This window comes from Pezoporus occidentalis, unplaced genomic scaffold (assembly GCF_034315485.1).
Source record: "Pezoporus occidentalis ecotype Australia unplaced genomic scaffold, CSIRO_AGI_Poc_V1 ctg20, whole genome shotgun sequence".
NCBI classification, from domain to species: domain Eukaryota; kingdom Metazoa; phylum Chordata; class Aves; order Psittaciformes; family Psittacidae; genus Pezoporus; species Pezoporus occidentalis.
Window position 1 is genome coordinate 7,928,177 of NW_026913856.1, and position 18,511 is coordinate 7,946,687.

Consider the following 18,511-nt stretch of genomic DNA (forward strand, 5'->3'; position numbering starts at 1 on the left):
CCCAACAGTTCCCTTCACCCTCTGCAGCATCCCAGGATAATGGATCCCAACAGTCCCCTTCATCCCCTGCAGCATCCTTTGCACCTCCAGCACCCACAGGCACCCAGCAACCACCGTTTGCTTTCTTAGTTGCCTAAGTGCTTAGTGCTTCAAATGGGAATGAGAAAGGGAATATCCAAAGGGTTTTATTTAGAGCATAATGGATGACATGGTCTAAGTGGAAGGTGGGCAGGGGGTTGGAACTGGATGAGCTTTAAGGTCTTTTCCAACCCAAACCGTTCTATGATCATGGTGGCTCTGAACAAGAATCCCCCTGCGCTGCAGAAGGTCCTGCCTAAGGACAAGCTGGCCACCGTCCCACTGGCCCCCAGTACCTTGGTCATTCCACTCCCCATGGTTTTCCTGCCCCCAGGATCAGGATTCAGGTGGCTTCTCAGTATCCAAGGCTATCTGCAAACAAACACCCCAAAATCACAGTCAGGACGGTGAGATCCATCACCTCCCAACAGCGCATCCCTCTGCCAAGAGCAGGAGGAAGGGGAACATGTGCCAGGAGAGGAGCATGCAGAGCCCTGGCAAACTCGGCTCACTCACAGGCCATAAGCTGCTCCAGCAGGTCCCTGCGCCGTGCTCTAGGGTGAAAGGGTTGGAGGAGAGTGGCTGCTGCCAGGCAGGGGAGGAGGAAATAAGGATCCAGGGCCATCGTGAGGCTCAGGTTTCTATCCTGGGCTCCATGAGGCTTTCACAACCCTTTAGGGAGAGTGAATGGGAGGTTGTTCCCGGCAGGAATAACTCCCTTGTCACAGAGATGCTTCTGGGCATCATTCTGGCATGCTACAGGCTGGTACAAGACCTGCACTCCATGGGATATCTCTCCCATTCATGCTAATTCATCCCAGCCACAGGAATGAGAGCAGAATGCAGAATAGGGAACTTACCTCAGAAATCAGAGCGTGGCACAAATAACCGGCAGCTAATGGAGCACTGGGGATAAATCCATCTCCCCCTCCCTGCAGGAATGGAGCTAAGAGGAGCTGTAAAGCAGCACTGCTATTCTAGCACATGCTTCAGAACATCCATTTCCAAAGCAGATCTGCCTAGCAGCTTGCTGGCCCCTTCCCAGCTCAGCGCCAGCAGCCTGCCAGAGGCACCAGCTATATGAAGAGCAGAGGAAAGCAAACCACAAGTGTAGCAAAAACCCCGCAGCCATCACCAGGCTGTGATTGTGTCATCCTTGTTACATCCTCCTCAGCGCCCCAGAGATAAGCACTTCACCTAAGGGATGTTTCAGATGTAGGAAAGGGAGCTCATGGCTTAATTCCCATCAAATCATCTCATCTTAAAAACCTCCATCTCTCTGGAAGGGAAAAGCTGGCCAGCCGCAGCACAGCAGGTCACCACATGCAGCTGAGGCCACCCCAGGGTTTCCACCTCAGCTGCTAAACATGCACATGGATTTAAAACCAATGCAGGAAGACAGCAAACTGAAGCTGAAGCTTGTTTTAGTCTTCAGAGGGGTGTTTTTAAGATGACAGCAGAAGTCTGCCTTCAGAAAGACTAGCCAAAGGGAGAAAGTCAGCAGCTACAGACAGAGCAAAGCAAAGGCACCACCTTTCTTAGCTCAGGCCCTGGAAATACTAAGCCATGAACCAGAATGTGTCCAACCCACTGTTTAATAAAATTCCATATGCTCCCACTAAACACAGATTTTTTTCCCTCCCCACTCTGCAGTGATCCCCTCCAAGCACCATCACCTCACACATAAGGCAAGGTGTGGGGTCTAAACCTATTCTTGGTTTAACTAGATGTAGTAATTCCATCTCTTCCTCACATTCCCTTCACAAGGACAGGCAGATGGAGCAGAGCTGCCATCCACCACACCCCCTGCTCTCTTCGACTTGGCCTTTTGGAGCACTGACATGCTATTTTTGGAGTGGTTACGGGATGCAGAGTCTCTGCCGTGGCTGGGATCTGCTTACCTTACATGTAGCTCTGACCTCTGCACAGCAGGATGGCTGGCTGTGCCCCAGAGACATTCCCTTGAACACACACCATCTATGATGAGATTACCCAGGAAAGCTCTGCCCGTCAGATTCCCATCACACCACACACATCCATACACCAATAAAAGGACACCTTCAAGTTCACCAGACATTTATTAGCCTCTATGTAGGTGGAGAGGTTGTTCCAGTACACAACAACGAGGTCACACATAGGTGATGGAATCATTTCATATTCAAGCAGAACAGGCTGTACTGAGTTGCCTTATTTCTTCCACTCGTTCTTCTCAAAATCCCACTGGGAAGAGATGCCTTCCACTGGATTAACCCTCATGTCCAACATTCTCTTCGTCTGTGCCGACACCCACTCATCGGAGAAGGTGTGCGGAATAGGGCCATACACTGCAATTCAAAGGCAGGTGGAATCACATTACAATACGAAGCTGGGAACTGAAGTTTCACTAATGAAAAGCTTTTTCCCCCCAAAGCCACAGGTGCCGATCACCCACACACCATCATCTCTCCAAACCTGCATTCCTTACATCCGAGTCCTGAAGCACTCAGCTCAGGCGGGATTCTCACATCGATTCCCTAGCTGTTTCCGTTCATCTCTAAAGGCTTGTACCAAGACAACAACCCTCTACTTTCACTGCAAGTAGATGAAGCCTCAGGACACAGAACAGCTCATTTAACTGCATGCTCTGCCTTGCGGCAGCTGGAAGGCTCCCCTGGGGGAGCAACGTTGGCTGGGAATGAAGCCAAACGTGGCAGAAACCCAAATGTTTACTACCAAAGCAGCAAGAAGCTTTTGCAACAGCAGGTTTCAGAGAAGGGAAGCTCTGGGATCAGCGGTATCACCGCTCTTTCCCCTCCTTTTCCTCCCACCAAAGCTCTCTCCACCACCTTCACCTCTCAGTGAGTGAGCTTCTTGAATACTCACACTACACCCCTGCTGATCTCCATAAAGAAGATCCAGAACTGAGTTTTCAGAGACTAACAAACAGCAAGTGCGAGGAGGGCACCAGCATGGCTGATGTATACACCACAGACTCCCTGGAGTGGCTCACAGCAAATCTCTCATTTCCCATCACTGTTTTCCCCATCAAATATCAACTGATCTTGCTCTTCATTTAAGAGTTAGCACCGTACGGTGTTTACTTACTGAAGTGTTTCTGCCAAATGAGGATCAAACCAGTTAAACCGAGAAAGAACAGCACTCCACCAACAACAGTCTTCCATTCGTTTGTTCCTTTCTTCATTTCTGCATAGGTCTCATTAAATTTGATACGATACACTGCAAAAAAAAATACAAGTTAAAAGCATCAAACTATTCCTTTCCCTTCTGCTGTGACTTGCAGCCCACGTGCCATGCTCCAGAAGGGGGTTACCAAAGCTTAAAGCCAAATCAATTTAACATCGAAAGTGATGTTAAAGAGCTTCTGAATTAGCTGGACTCTCCTGCACCAAAACCAAGGCCCTCGTGCCACAGTGTTGCTTCACCATCACCATATGACTCGCCCCCAGCAGGTTGATGTTTACCTCTATTTTAGAGATTATTGTAAAGTTGCATTATCAGTCCAAAAAAGGAGGAGGAACAGAGCTCTTCTTCCTCCCCTCCAACCCCCAGCAGTTACTGCAACCAAACCTTCTGAGCACGAATCACTTCAACAGGAGCACTTGTATCTCAGAAGGTTTCTCTCACCTTTGTCACCAAGGTCCAAATGAATTTGACATTCAGAACATCACACCTGGAGCGTACTTATGCATATTACAGCCATTCCCAAAGGAGTTTTAAGCCTTCTACCTTTGACAGGGGCAGACACAGCATGTTCTCAAAGCGGGTTCTCACTGGCATACCATGATGTTAGTTTGAAAAGGCAATTCAGTTTTATTTGCAAGTCAAAACACCTGCCTGGCACTTTAATCAGCCAAAATCTGGCAATGCTGAGGTCAGTGGTCATTAACATTCCAATCCCCAGGTTCATTTTTACTCAGCTGGACTAACTACTGCATATTGTTGTAGCGAGGAGATCTGGCTTGTTGAAAGTAGACAGGAATCAAGAACTAAGTATAATTATTATTTCCTAGAAAAAGAAGAAATTGCTGGACTTGACCTCAGGTACATAACAGACACAACAGCAGGAATGTCTGACTTTGAAACAGCACCAAGGATCGCAGGAAGACCAAGCACTGACCTCTGCATGTGTAAGCACAAGCAGCTCCACTGGAATTAACAAAGCTCCTGATGGCAGAGCCATCAGGAGGCCCAGGGGTTAGTGGCTACACTACCAGGTGTCAGTAATTAACACACAACAGGTTAGATCGCTCTACTGGTAGATGTGAGGTGACTTAAAGCCCCCATTACTCACGTTCAACTTTCTCATCAGCAGACAGTGCAGTCCAAGATGACTTCTCCTTCTCTTTCAGAGCCTGCTGCTGAGCAGAGAGATCCCTCACAAAGGCCACTTCAGGCAGGGGAATATCACGGCGGTCAACATAGGCTGGGAGGCTGAAATCATCCGCTTTGACAACACCAGCTGCACAGGGGAACAGAAGAGACACACAGCTTCTGACTCCTGCACAAGCATCTCTTACTGATTACAATACAAAAAAAAACCAACAGCTCAGTCAAAAAAGTGATGTCAGCTAAAGAATCCAGGAAGGAGAAGACTTCCAGGTGAAGCATTTAAAATGGGTGCTATTTTAAGAGTGAAAGAATAAAGCAGAAGGGGGATATATAAAAAGGTTATACCCTAAATCACCTTATTAATCATAGAATCACAGACTTGTTTGGGTTGTAAGGGATATTAAACCTCATCCAGTTCCAACCCTGTCCTTGGTTCAGCAACAGAAGTCATTTTTCTCCTTCTTAGTAGCTGGTGCAGTGGTGTGTTTTGGCTTTAGCCTGAGAACACCATTGATAACACCAATGTTTTAGTTGTTGCTATGTAATGCTTACCCAGATCAAGGACTTTTCAGTCTCATGCTCTGCCAGTGAGGAGGGGCACAAGAAGCTGGGAGGAAGCAGAGCCAGGGCACCTGACCCAAAATAACCAAAGGGGTATTCCATGCCACAGCACGTCATGCCCAGTATGGAAACTGGAGAGAGTCACCTGGGAGGCCCAGATCACTGCTCAGGTCAGGCTGGGTATCGATCAGCGGGTGGTGAGCAATTGTGTTGTGCATCACTTGTGTTTGTTTTCCTTTTCCCCTTTCAGTTTTATATTCTCTGCCCTTGATATTACCTTTATCATTATTATTACTGGTGGTAGCAGTAGCGGTTTGTGTTATACCTTAGTTACTAGACTGTTCTTATCTCAGCCTGTGGGAGTTACACTCTTTCAATTCTCCTCCCTCTCCCTCCGGGAGTGAGGGGAGCAAGCAGCTGCGTGGCTGTGAGTTACCAGTTGGGCTTAAATCATGACAAACCACTTGAGCCACAGGGAGGGACCCCTTTCAACTAGAGCAGCTTGCTCCAAGCCCCTGTGTCCAACCTGGCCTTGAACACTGCCAGGGATGAGGCAGCTGCGGCTTCTCTGGGCACCCTGTGCCAGCGCCTCAGCACCCTCACAGGGAAGAGCTTCTGCCTAAGAGCTCATCTCAGTCTCCCCTCTGGCAGGTTAAAGCCATTCCCCTTGGCCTGTCCCTACATCCCTTCTCCCAAGACACTCTCCAGATTTTCTCCCTTCCGGCACATCTCCCCAGAGCCTTCTCCAGGCTGAACCAGCCCAGTCTCTCAGCCTGTTTCCATTTTCCATCCTGGTTTTTGCCTAGCCCTCAACCTTGCCTGCACCTCCACAATGCCATCTGCTGGCACAGCCTGCTCAGCTCTACCGCCACCAGCCCCGCCATCCCTCCTCTATCTCAACAAAAAGCAGCAGCTTTTTGTGTTCTTCCTCTAAACTGCTCCTCCCATTACCCTCACTAAAATACCAAAGCAGTATTTGGTATTTATACAATACCACCTACCATGTCCATGAGCTCTCAGGCAGATGGAGGTGGAAATGGCTCTCTTCCCAATAAGGTTGAATGCCCTGGAAGCCAACATCCTGTCAGCACAAAACAGCAGCAGGTAAGTCAAGGTGAGGCAAAGACATCAAATGCACAAAGGTGAAATAACGCCGTTTTCCACGAGACTATAAAATAGCCAGACCAGAGGCTTCCTGTCCTTCCAGTACTCGGTTTTCAGGGTCATTCCCTTACCTAAGTGACTGGGATTAAACCTTCCTCTCCCTGTTCCAGTGCCAGCCCTTGCTTAAGTCGGCCCCTCTAAACGCTTTCACTCGGTAACAAATCGTTACTTGGCACAACCCAGGAGCTCGAAACGAGAATCTACACGCACCTCGCATTCACTAAACGCATCCCGCATCCATTAAACGGCTCAGCACCACCCAACGTTGGCGCGCCCGCGACAAGGACACACGCCCTGCTAACGGTGTATGCCGCAGACCGGCACCGGCGCTGCAGGACACGGTTCTATCACTCCCCCACAACCCCCCAACGCTATCACGATAACGCCCGACACAACGCGACAGCAGCGACACACCGACGCGGGGCCGCGCTGAGGGGCCTTCAAGCGGGGGAGGAGACCGCAGCGCGCAGCGGCCCCCCCATCCAACCACAACCCCCCCCCCGGGACGAGGGGGAGCCGCGGGGCGTCCCCGCTGTGGCCCAGTAACCCCCTCCTTGTCCCCGGTGTCCCCCCCCTTAGCCCCGGGGCCCGTCGCGGCCCGACGACCTGACACCGTCCTCTACGCCGCGCTGCGACGGAAGAGCCGCCGAACCGGAAGCGCGGTGCACACCGGGAAGCGCGGCCCCTTCCGAGGGGCTGATGGGATAGCGGCGGACTGTCTGCCTCGCTTTTACGACAGTGCTCGGCGGTGTTTGGCGACGCTTTGCGGCAAGCGAGAGACCTGAGGGGAGGCGGCGGAGCCGGTGTCGGTACCGGGGCCGCGGCAGGATGAAGCTGACCACGCAGGCCTACTGTAAGATGGTGCTGCACAGCGCCAAGTACCCGCACTGCGCCGTGAACGGGCTGCTGGTGGCCGAGCGGCCCTCGGGAGCCCCGCGCCGAGAGCAGGCCGGGCCCCCTTCGCTCTTCGTGGACTGCATCCCTCTCTTCCACGGCACCCTGGCGCTGGCGCCCATGTTGGAGGTGGCACTCACGCTGGTAAGGGGCCAAGTTTGGGGGCTGTGGGGTGGTGGGCACGGGAGGGATGGCTGCCAGGGCCTGGCTGAGCTTGGGGTGAGGAGGGGCTGGTTTTGAGGGGCCTGGGGTGGTTCTGGTATAGGGAGCAGAGTCTGCCTAAAGTGGGGAAACCCCGAGGCCTGTCCACTGGGGAAATAGCAGTTACAGAGCCCTTTAGTTTTGTCTAATTTCCTTTTAAGTGCAGGGAAGCTGCTATTTATATTGGTGTTATTATTCCCTGAGTAACTCCCAGAGGACATTCCCTTGTTCTACAGCAGAAAGAGCATATCCCAGTTTACCTTTAAGGCATCTCAAAGCAGTGTCAGCTGGTTAGAAAAGGGCAATCTTTGATTGGAAAAGGGCACTCTGAGTACAGACACAAGTATCTCTTGCGTCTGAGTAGCTCCTGTTGTCAGTGACATGGACAGTGGGATTGAGGACACCCTCAGCAAGTTTAACAACACCAAGCTGCGTGGTGCAGTCAGGACACTGGAGGGAAGGGATGCCATCCAGAGGGACCTGGACAGGCTCGAGAGGTGGGCCAGTGCCAACCTCATGTGAAGTTCAGTAAGACCAAGTGCAAGGTCCTACACCTGGGTCATGGTGATCCCAAGTACAAATACAGATGCAGAGTGGGTTGTGAGCCTCCCTGAGGAGAAGGGCTTGAGGGTGCTGGTTGATGAGAAGCTCAGCATGAGCCAACAGTGTGCACTTACAGCCCCAAAAGCCAGCTGTCTGCTGGGCTGCACCCCCAGAGCGTGAGCAGCAGCTGAGGAAGGGGTTTCTCCCCCTCTGCTGCCCTCTGAGGAGACACCGCCTGCAGTCCTGATCCAGATCTAGGGCAACAGCACAAGAGGGACGTGGAGCTGTTGGAGTGAGGCCAGAGGAGGCCATGGAGATGCTGCAAGGATTGGAACACCTCTGCTCTGGAGTCAGGCTGAGAGAGCTGGTCTGGGTCAGCCTGGAGAAGAGAAGGCTCCTGAAGGGGAGACCTTAGAGCAGCTCCAGTGGTTAAAAAGAGGAGAAACCTGGAGAGGGGCTTTGGACAAAGGCCTGTAGGGGCAGGCCAAGGGGAATGGCTTGAACTTGCCCGTGGGGAGACCGAGATGAGCTCTTAGGCAGAAGCTCTTCCCTGTGAGGGTGCTGAGGCGCTGGCACAGGGTGCCCAGAGAAGCTGTGGCTGCCCCATCCCTGGCAGTGTTCAAGGCCAGGTTGGACACAGGGGCTTGGAGCAAGCTGCTCTAGTGGAAGGTGTCTCTGCCCAGGCAGGGGTTGGAACTGGATGAGCTTTAAGGTCCCTTCCAACCCAAACCATTCAATGATAAGTATGTATTTCTTAATTCATTTTGTTGTACTTTCCCCATTTATGGAAGCTATTAGCCTAATTAGGAAGAAAGAATAATGTCTCTTCATACTGCAGGTCTTGTTTGTGTGTGAAATCTCACTTAGTATCTTGCCAGCTTGCTGTCAGTCCATTAACCATAGGGTAGCTAGGGGCAGCCAAGCACTCCTGGTTTGTATCCCGCACCTTGCCCACTGCTGTGAAAGGGCCTTACAGTAAGTCATCATGGGATAATCCATTTCCCCCCTCTCACATCGTACAAGCAGGATGAGAGTGATGTCAGGAATGCAGGACCAGCACTTTCCCATCTCAACTCCCTGTTCAGGCAGAGCAGGAGCCACCCTGCACTGGGCCACAGCTCCATTCCACCAGGCATCTGGGGAGAGTCCTCAAACCAGAAGGAATGGGGAGCAAAACATGCTTGGATATATTGTAATAGGGAGTTGGCGTGGATTGGGGCAAATCTGGAGGCAAAGAAGTGTTTTGGCACCTTCACTGTAGGCATAAAGTGAGATCTGGGTGTGATTTGAGCTCTGGACTTTTCTGTCCATTTTGAGACTTGTCATTCTTATCAGGAGAAAATCTGTCCCTTTTTATACCTTTAAAAGTAACTAATTCCTGATCCTTCTAGACTTCTTGTCCTGAATGTTCCCCTCAGTTTAATAGATAGCCTAATGAAGAAAACATATTTGCTCATAAATAATTTCCAGTTTTCTGTAGTTGAGATGGTGCCATGGGAATGTAGAGATCATTCCAAAGCCTGGAAATGACGATGTGCAGCCAGAGGCGTAGGAACAGGAGCTGAGCCCAAGCCCTGGCCTGTGCCCTTGTGAAGCACACAATATTTGTCAGTCTTAAACACATTTACACCAGTGTAACAGTGTAGGAGTAACACTGTGAATGTAATCATTTCCTGCTTATGGTTTTCCTCATGGTAGAGCCTGGGAAAATGTAATAATCCTGTTTAGAATTGCTTTAATGTAGGCAGGGCTTGACTTTACCTTTTGGAACAGCAGTAATTTGTTTTTCCTGTGGGAATGAGTGGAAGTTGCTAGTGAAGTATAAAATAACATGCATAATAAAGTATGTGTAGGATTTGTCTTTAAATAGAGATGTTTTTCTGTATGGTTAGTTGCAGTGAATTTTCATGAATTTTAGGCTTTTGGTGTAGTTTTCTAGTGTGAATCTTGCTCCAGGATCAGATTATTAGGAAATAAATCCTCTTTCTTGCAATATCTGAAGTATCTTACCATATCTACAGTAAGCCGATCGTTATGGAACCAAAGAAACACTAGTGGCTTATGCATTTGCTCTTGGGTTTTGATTCAAAAAGCCGAAGATGGGAAACCCCTGGCATTTCCCACATTAATTAGGACTTGCAGAGGGCTTTGCAATCACATTTGATGACTCCTGTGATGCTTGGCAGCTTTAAAACTCTCTGCTCAACAAGAGCCTGGGGCCTTTTGCTCCCGTTCTTTGTTTAAACAGAGGCAAAGGTGTCAGTAAATACTGGCTCGGCAGCTAAGAGAATTGGGTTTTATTGTTGTAAGGTTGAAGAGGAGAGTGTTCTGTGCCACATAACACATGGTTACTGAATAAATCGGTGAGATTAGCATTGAAACTGAGAGTTTGTAACGAAGCACTTCTGTTTCTAAAGGATTTTACAGCTTTGGCAGGTTTTGATGTGATCTGTCTCTCTTCAGTTCAATTACTGCTGATTCTTGGTCAGCCTGTGGTCTGTGTGAGGGTTTTATAGAACCAGCTCCTCGAGCTGCACCTCCTCATCTCACCTGAATTATCCCAGAACATTAAATGGGAGCAGTAGTCTCCAGATTTAGCCCGAAAATATGCTTATCCACGTGGTAACTCCTAAAAATTGTGAGGAGCAGTTAGGTACAAGGAATCCACAAAATTAGATGTTGTTAAACACGCAGCAGCACCTGATGGTTTGTAGCTCTGAAGAAGAGAGCAGAAGCGTGTGCATTTAATTTGCACTTTGGCTCATCAGTTTGAAATCCCTTTTGAAAACGGAGTCATTAAAGAAAAAGTGAATTAAGTTTCACATCGGGGGGGGGGGGGGGGAGTTGTTTTTGTGCTTTTGAATTTCTCATCTAATTGATGTGGGTTTGCAGCCATATTCTTCTCAAAAAGAGCACAAACAGCACCACACCGAGCAGCACTTCCCGTGGCCAGCTTCCCAGTGCTTGGACCCGTGGTCAGAAGGGTGGTAGGTTACAGCCTTTCCCCTCCCTGGGCTCTCCAGGCCCTCCTACACACGCTTTAGTGGCTGCAGGAAACCCAGGGGCAGGCTGCTTTTGACACATGCCGTATGGAAGCGAGATACAGTTTATCTCCCGCTGGCTTGTCCTTGGCAGGGCTGGGCATGACTAAAAATATCGGGGGTAATTGCTGCTGAGGCTACATGTGGCGGCAGGGCTGTGGTTAGAGAGTGTTTGGAAAGTGCATGTGGAAACTGCTTGAATTCCAAAAAGATGGGTTTTTCCTGAGTTATTTTTTTAACAGAGGCAGTTTTTAATTACCACTCAGGGAACAGAGAGTTTAAAAATCTTCCTCTCTTTCATTGTTTTAAGTCATTTTTCAGTACACAACAAAAATTGATTTAGAACTAAGGTTTTTAATTTTCAAATTGATTGACTTCTTTTTTTTTTATTATTAATTTCAGTGTCTTCTCTTCTGGCTTTAATGCCAAGCTTTCAAGCCACTGACAATTAAAACCATAGTCCTAAACCCTCAAAATGGGTTTGTAATTGAAACAGCAGATGGCCTTCAGGTATAGGAGGGCTACACAGCTCCTCTTTTATCACGTAAATCCATGTCATCCCTTTGTAGGGGCAGGATTATTTCACATGGCTTTGTTTGTTTATGCAGTCTAATACTATAATTACTGCTAAAAATGAGGTTGATTTGACTTACAGGATGTGACAGGTCAGCATCAGTTATTTTTGGACTCCCATTTTAATATAGCTGTTGAGGTTTTCTTGATGCATGCTCTCTAGGGACTGCAAAAGAAAATTCTAGGTGCTTTCTCCACTTCTGTCTTTCAGGGCTTTGTATTATGCTGACTTGATATCCTCAGTTATAAGGAGAAACATCATATATATAAGTATTTTAAAGAAAGATGGACTCAGCAGGAAGAATTCAGATCCAGCAAGAGCCAGAAAGAGCAGCAGCGTGTGCATGCTGAGCCTGCACTTAATAAAGCCCCAAAACTACATAAAGTTTTGTACTTGTGTAAATCACAAGTTACATCAGTTGTGTGCAAAGTGCTTACATTTTAGCATTTACATGCAGGTGTTAAATAAGGAGGAGCTCTCAAAGAAAAACAGTTTTACCACAAAAGCCTTTTTTGTAATGGAGTGGGTTGAAAAAATGGGGCAAACTTTTTCTGCCTCACACCTTTCACTTCAAGCTTTGTTTTCTAATGAAGGTAAAAAAGGTTACATTCACCCTAGAAATACTACATTATTATACTACATAATACTGCATAGAAATAAAGTCAACAATCTCTTTTTGAATGACAGTACAGTCACACATCCACATGGTGAACGTTTTCTAGAGTCTACTGAATAAACAGCCACCAAGGGCAATAGGTAAGACCAAGACTCCTTTCCCAGGCAGCATTGCAGAAGTTAATAGTCCTGTCATTAAAATTTAGGCCAGGCTTTGACTGAGGTAACTTCTTGTTCTTTTGCTCCATTTGGTTAATGTTTTCCACAATTCTCTTAAATGTTCGGCTTGATTTCTCTGTTCTAGTTAAATTAGCCAAACTGTGTGAGTCTACACATAAATACATATAAATATGTATATATTTAAAGAAGCAATTGGCAAAGATACCATAATGCTTCAATTACTATTCCATTTGCAGGGCAAACATGAGATTTCCGTAGTTCTGTGGGGGGTTTCTTCTTTATTTTTCCTGGTCTTACTTGTTCCAATTACTTTTTCAGATTGACTCTTGGTGCAAAGAGAATAGCTACGTGATAGCTGGATATTACCAGGCAAACGAACGCGTGAAAGATGCCAGGTGTGTTGGTGCAATATTTCCTTCTGTTTGCTCTTTTATGTTGTACTTTGTACTCTGCCAGCAAAAATCATCGACATAAATCATGCGTGTTGATTAACTTTGACAACTGTCATCTGCTTTCACATTGTCTTCTTGGAGCCTGGTGGGTATGGCCTTTGTTCAGGTGCAGAAACCCCAGTCTTTCCAGAACCACTCCTCTTCGGTGGATACTAAAAAAGGCCAGTCTTTGAATGACTGCCAGCCAGTTTAATTGCAGTTGTCAGGGAAATAGCCAAATTTTGCAGGCATGTTTGCTTGTTCAGTACAGATCTTGTAGACTCGACTGACTCCAAGTATCTTTGAAAGTCTTTCAGAAGTGACCTAATTCTTGTTAAACTAATAGTCTGCAAGTTTTATTGAAGCATTTTCTTACATGGTGACAGGACGCTCTCAAAATGGAAGGTGATGTCAGTCACACAGCAGTATCTCTTTTCACTTATTTTCCCCACAATTAGTCATTTTTTTTTTCCCTCCTAAGTAATGCAGATTACTCAATAAGCAATAAAGGGGCCTTTCTGTGGAGTCACAACAGTTTTGGATATGTGTGTCCAATATTTTCCCCTCTGTCTATTAGACAAATCCAGTTTCAGGACTAATGAGAGGACATCACACTTGCATTTAAAATAAATATGAACAGCTTGTTTAAAGTATTATGCTATGTTGTTAATGTATATCCTTCAGTCTCAAGTATGTTATTTAAGTAATCCTTGTGACTGCTAAGGTGTCTAACAGGGATAAGAGCATTATTTATCCTTTCCTTACAAGGGAAATAATTCTGCTAGGGGCATTTTTAAGGAGAAGGTACAGTTTGCCTGTTCTATTTGAGGTTTGAAAGAATATCATAGGCTTGGTTGGGGTTTTCTTTGAATTCTGATTTCATTTCTGAAGATAACTGGCACCACATAGAGATTGACATTCTTTGAAACGGGATAAAGGTTTTTCTTTAAAAGATTATCTGATTTTGGTAGAGGAGCTGGGCAGCGCGTGGGTTCAAATGCAGACTGGGGAGCAAACTTGGTTTCTTTTTTAAATACCTCTCTGGACAAAGGTGGCTGCAGTCTTTGGTCTGGTGGAAGAAAGTAGGGGGCCGCAAAACATTGATTCAGTGAGCGTTTTGCCATTCCAAACCCCATTGCCTAAGTGTAGCTGAGATCCAGATCAGGTGCTGAAGAGGGGAGCTGGGGCTTTCTTGGCTTTCTGACTTCACTCAAGTGTAGCATTAGCTTAATATCTGGTTCCTGTTTGTAAGCACACAGTGTAATTTTCACATCTTTTTAAGCATATTTCCTGCTGGTTTCAGCTGAAATGTCTTGCTTCACCTAACACAGTTGCTTCTATCTTCTGTTGCAGCCCAAACCAGGTTGCAGAAAAGGTGGCCTCCAGAATTGCAGAGGGCTTTAATGATACAGCACTCATAATGGTAAATTATTTCAATCCCTCCCACCTCTTTCTGTGTGGTTAATGTTATAACTGTGGTGTTGGACTAACCATTTATACACTAGTCTCTGAGTCCTTTAATAGTGAAGTAACTAATTTTCTCTTTCCCTCCAAATGCTCTGGGGAGGAGATGCAGTGACCTGTAGCCGGTGCAGTTCTTAGTATGTCTACAAAGAAACTATGGTTACCTTACTGCCACCTAAAAGGAAGTGGAGGCTTTCTCTGCTTGCAAGGCTAGAGTGAAGACAGTGTGTTCATTAATTCGGACCCCCTTCTGTGACTTAAACTCTTGCTTAACTCTTGTAAGACTCGGAATGCTTTGCCTCCTTGCTGCAGTGACAAAAGGTGTTGGCAGTTTACGTTTAAAATTCAGCTCATTTGAAGGCAGCAGAGTGGATGGGTTAGCATAAGGTGCTCTGTTAGTAAAAACTGACTGGGTTTTATTTCATCTCTTTACTTGAGATCTTGAGGAGGAGACTAAAGTGGTGTTTTACTGTACGCAACAGGTCGATAACACCAAGTTTACGATGGAGTGTGTAGAGCCTGCCATTCACGTATATGAGCTTCACGAGAACAAGTGGAGGTGCAAGGACCCGCATGTGTGAGTAAACTTCAGAGTTTATTTGTGTTTGGGTAGTAAGGAAGAGCAGGTTGCCCGGTTAAGGGCAAAGCATTGATTGTAGTTGAGAGACACTAAGGGTGGTGGGTGTAGCTGACAGTGATTTTTAAAGCTGTTTTTGCTGTAGTGACAGAGAACTGGCTTCTGCAGCCAGGCAGAATGACCTGACTGCAGAGAGCATGGCTTAATTTCCAGAGTGGAGATTTTCCTGGTGATTACTATTTATTCCTGGTTATTTTACATCCTAGTGATTTTTGTGAAGATTGGACCGAAGCCCAGAGAATCGCTGCATCTCTCTTGGACAGCAAGTCCTACGAGACACTGGTAGATTTCGATAATCACCTGGATGATATCCGGAATGACTGGACAAACCCAGAGATCAACAAAGCTGTCCTTCACCTGTGCTAGAGGGGTTTCTACTGACTAACTTACAGGCATTCCCACTCTGTACTGAAGAGAGAAAAATGCTATTTTTAAATGTAAATAGAATAATACTCAGTACCCTGTGTGGAAACCTGCTTAAAAAGCAGTGGCATGTCACATTGCAGGGTGATGTGTCCATAAGCAGTTAAATCCTTTTTGCAAGATTCCTTGAAGAACTGCAAACTGTCAGTTACTGCTGTCCTTATGGATGCCTTCCCAGTTGTAGTGAATGTTGCTATTCCTTCAAAACCAAAACTACTACTGCTTGTCCCTACTGTTCATAATACGGAGTTTTGACTAAGCTTTTCTAATCTGTAGAGAGGTTACTTTTCAATGATTTATAGAAATACCTTCCAAGGAAAATTAGTCCTGTCCTCAGGTGGGAAAATTTAAGGTCAGATATGTAAGGTTAACAGTTGGAAATGTAGTTCTTTTTGACACAGTAAAATGCAAAATGCTGAGGACAACATACGATGCTCATGTGTTAACTGTTTTGTAGTGGTTTAGCATGACACAGCTACTACCAAGGATGTGTTAAAGCAGCATTCCCAAACACTATGGTGATTCCTGCTCTCCGTGGGCATACAGCCACAGATATTGCTTGAATATGTTAAACCCAAGGTAGAAACCAAATGTTAACCTAGTGATGCGTAAAAAGGACTGGAAGTGCACTAATGAGTCCTGAACCAGTTTGAATCTACAAAAGAAGAGTGAAATACCTTATTAATTGTATGCAGTCGTCTTGGGGTTTATAAGCAGATCTCATTTTCAGCTGGTTCATTTGTTGTCCATTTAAGTAGGTCTAAATTGTGTCCCTCCCAGTTGAAGGCAAGTGATCTAAATACATTGAATTAAGGAGCCTAGATACAGTCTCGTTCAGCTTCTGCCTGTCTCTCTAATTAATGCTCGTTTTATACGAAAAAGTTTAATGAAGCTTTATATCAGACTGGCACACTTCTTGTTGCCTTACTGTTCATCGTTGTTTGTCAAACTAGTTAAATGTAAGCCCAACCTGCGTCAGTTTCTCTGGGTTTCCTTCTCTTCCAACCCAAAAGTGGAAGATCCAAATGATCTGCCTGTCTCCAAGTTCCTGCCTCTTCCTTGGTGTTCTGATTTTGAAACGTGAGGGGTGGGATTGTCAAAACCTCTTGGTCTACTTCTGCTTCTACTTAAATAAGCACAAGTTTTACTCTTGGTCTTAGTGAGAGGTAAGGTGTAAGGATAAAATCCTGTTCTGAAGCAGTGAATAGAATCAGGATGCTTCCATCTAGGTCCTGCTGTGGTGTTCCCTGCAGTTCTGATTCCATAAAACTGGGAGGTGAGATGTGAGGTTTGGTTCCATATCCAGTGAGGAAGTGAAGAATTGAACAGTTGGGTTTGTCTCCCTAAGGTGTGTTAACAAAAGGGACTGGCAGTTAGTCAGCAGCTTTTCCTAAGCGTAAGTCAGATATGGTTGTGGGAAGGGAAAATGTTTTCACCTGTTGAACAAGAACATATATCTAGCTCACAAACAGTGAGATAAACACATTCCAGTGGCTATTTTCACTGCATGTCCATGGCTGTATGAAAAGATACCCTGGGAACAAGAATGCTCTGAAATGTATGTTTGGCTCTGGCTCTGCAGGCAGAGGACTGTTGGCTTACTTTGTACAAACACCTCCTGAAATCTAACCTATTGTTCCAGAGGTAGATGTTATCTTAGGGAGATGCAGTACATTAGTTATGGGAGATTGTCAGTCAGCACTGCTATATAACCTGTTATGTCTCCTGAGCCACAGGAATTGTGTTTCTTTGTAACTCCATGTCATATTCTGTCTTTGATCATATATATGCTAATACAGTTTAAATCTTGCCTTTTTCCCCCGAAATGTATATCATCACTCTGTAACCTGATGGAAACACTCCCTGTGACTAACAATGAGACATGTTTCTGGAAGAGGAGCAGTTTTTAGTGCTTTGTCTTTTCCCTTTCTTTATCTTCTGCTTGCTTTTCAATGAGGTCCTTTGAGTGTTTTGCCACCAGTAGAAGCCCAGGCTGGCTTTAAGTAAAAAGGACAAGCTCTGCAATGCTCAGATCTTATCTCACCTGTCCTATTTGCATTGAAGGCAGGACAAAAGGCAGCAGTTTCATAAAGCCAGGCAGCCCGCAGCCACCATGGCTCTTGTGAAAGAATGAGGAAGCCTCAGGCTGTGTTCCCCTTTCCTGCTGATGTACCAAACCTACCTGCAGGAGCAAATGCTGGTTTCCTGGCCGCCTGATCAATTGGATTCATCAGAGCTCAAGGTAACTCCCTTTAAACCTTCAGGGGGGGGAAGAAATCTTGGGGCCAGCATCTGTGTCTCCATTGCTGGAGCCCTTGTGATACCTGGGAAGACAGCACAGGGAACGGGTGTCCTACACTTTTTTGTTTGTTTGTTAGCAATTAATGACATGAAGCATTAATTGTTTTTTCCCCCTTATTCACCAAGATTTGGAAATTTGGCATTTGCCTACCCAGACATTTAAATCCCAGCATTTTACCTCATCCGCAGGGCTTCAAGCACTTGGAAATGCAAAATGTGGGATTCTTTTCTTTCCACTCTCAACCCTAATATTTCAAAACAGTGATAGAGAGACCCCACAAGTATCTGAAAATACCAGTTCAAAGTGCTTGGGTTCGAGTGGGAGGACACACTACTCTTTGCTGGACTCACGTGAGTGCTTGCCTTGAATCCTTTAGTCACAAGGGGGAGAACAAAGAGCCTTGAGTTTACATTGCTCAAACATCCATTCTGTTTGAAATCGAGGACCAGAATGACCTGAGACCCAGCAAGCCCCAAGTAACCCGTGGCACTTCCAACAGTGCCAGAAACTCCATATACCCATCCAGCTTGAGAAACATGGAAGGGAACAGTTTGGGAGGGGCTGTAGGCTGTAGGGGTTGTTTTCACCAAGAAGTTGTTTGGAGAATTAGGGCTAGATGCACAGGGGAAGTGGTTTCTGCTCCTAGCTTATGGAGCATCCTGAATGGGAAGAGCAGATGGGTGGCAAGAGCCAAGGGGTGTCTATTCCGCTGTTCTTAGGGGTGCTCACAAGCAAGGTACCTGTTCCCAGGGAATGCACTGGTATAATTTTCTCTCTGAGCTCGTTGATGTGTGTATGAATGAGGATTTTAGGGGGTTTTCCTGCATTCAGGAAGTGAAGCAGTGTGCTGCTGGGGTTTTCCTCCCTTGTCCCTCCCATCTGCCAGCTGAGCTGTTCACAGGATGTTCCCTAGTCTTTGTCAGTATGAAACAAGCGAAGACCTACCACTTAACCTCCTCCAGCTCATTAGAGCTCATGGGAGGATGGAACTGGATAATATTAAGGTCCTTTCCAACCCAAACCATTCTGTGGTTCTGTGTGGGTGTGGGAAGCAGACGAGCAGGATGAAGGAGC

At 46.4% G+C, this 18,511-nt stretch overlaps 3 protein-coding genes across 3 annotated transcripts in view; 1 reads left to right on the top strand and 2 right to left on the bottom strand.

Moving 5' to 3' along the window:
* The window catches only part of IRF8 (interferon regulatory factor 8), a 209,455-nt gene that overhangs the window by 26,040 nt on the left and 164,904 nt on the right, over positions 1 to 18,511 (bottom strand). The gene's annotated exons all lie outside the window — the stretch shown is intronic.
* Positions 2,138 to 6,882, bottom strand: LOC134163498 (cytochrome c oxidase subunit 4 isoform 1, mitochondrial). The gene is made up of 5 exons (XM_062618366.1): positions 6,739 to 6,882; positions 5,970 to 6,049; positions 4,370 to 4,537; positions 3,163 to 3,294; positions 2,138 to 2,402 (listed from the first exon to the last, which is right to left on the bottom strand). Exons 2-5 carry the CDS (start codon positions 6,046 to 6,048, stop codon positions 2,266 to 2,268), a joined length of 516 nt encoding a protein of 171 aa, XP_062474350.1. The 5' UTR covers position 6,049; positions 6,739 to 6,882; the 3' UTR covers positions 2,138 to 2,265.
* Positions 6,835 to 17,029, top strand: EMC8 (ER membrane protein complex subunit 8). Its single transcript, XM_062618363.1, has 5 exons — positions 6,835 to 7,170; positions 12,499 to 12,575; positions 13,965 to 14,034; positions 14,558 to 14,652; positions 14,919 to 17,029. Exons 1-5 carry the CDS (start codon positions 6,961 to 6,963, stop codon positions 15,076 to 15,078), a joined length of 612 nt encoding a protein of 203 aa, XP_062474347.1. The 5' UTR covers positions 6,835 to 6,960; the 3' UTR covers positions 15,079 to 17,029.

What these genes read in the sequence shown, in the direction of transcription:
- LOC134163498 (XM_062618366.1), bottom strand. Translation starts at nt 6,048, where the DNA reads ATGTTGGCTTCCAGGGCATTCAACCTTATTGGGAAGAGAGCCATTTCC. An exon ending in TGCTGATGAGAAAGTTGAAC is followed by an intron (nt 3,295 to 4,369) that starts GTGAGTAATGGG and finishes TTTTTTTTGCAG; the next exon opens with TGTATCGTATCAAATTTAAT. An exon ending in CATTTGGCAGAAACACTTCA is followed by an intron (nt 2,403 to 3,162) that starts GTAAGTAAACAC and finishes TTTGAATTGCAG; the next exon opens with TGTATGGCCCTATTCCGCAC.
- EMC8 (XM_062618363.1), top strand. Translation starts at nt 6,961, where the DNA reads ATGAAGCTGACCACGCAGGCCTACTGTAAGATGGTGCTGCACAGCGCC. An exon ending in TGGAGGTGGCACTCACGCTG is followed by an intron (nt 7,171 to 12,498) that starts GTAAGGGGCCAA and finishes TTACTTTTTCAG; the next exon opens with ATTGACTCTTGGTGCAAAGA. An exon ending in ATGATACAGCACTCATAATG is followed by an intron (nt 14,035 to 14,557) that starts GTAAATTATTTC and finishes TGTACGCAACAG; the next exon opens with GTCGATAACACCAAGTTTAC.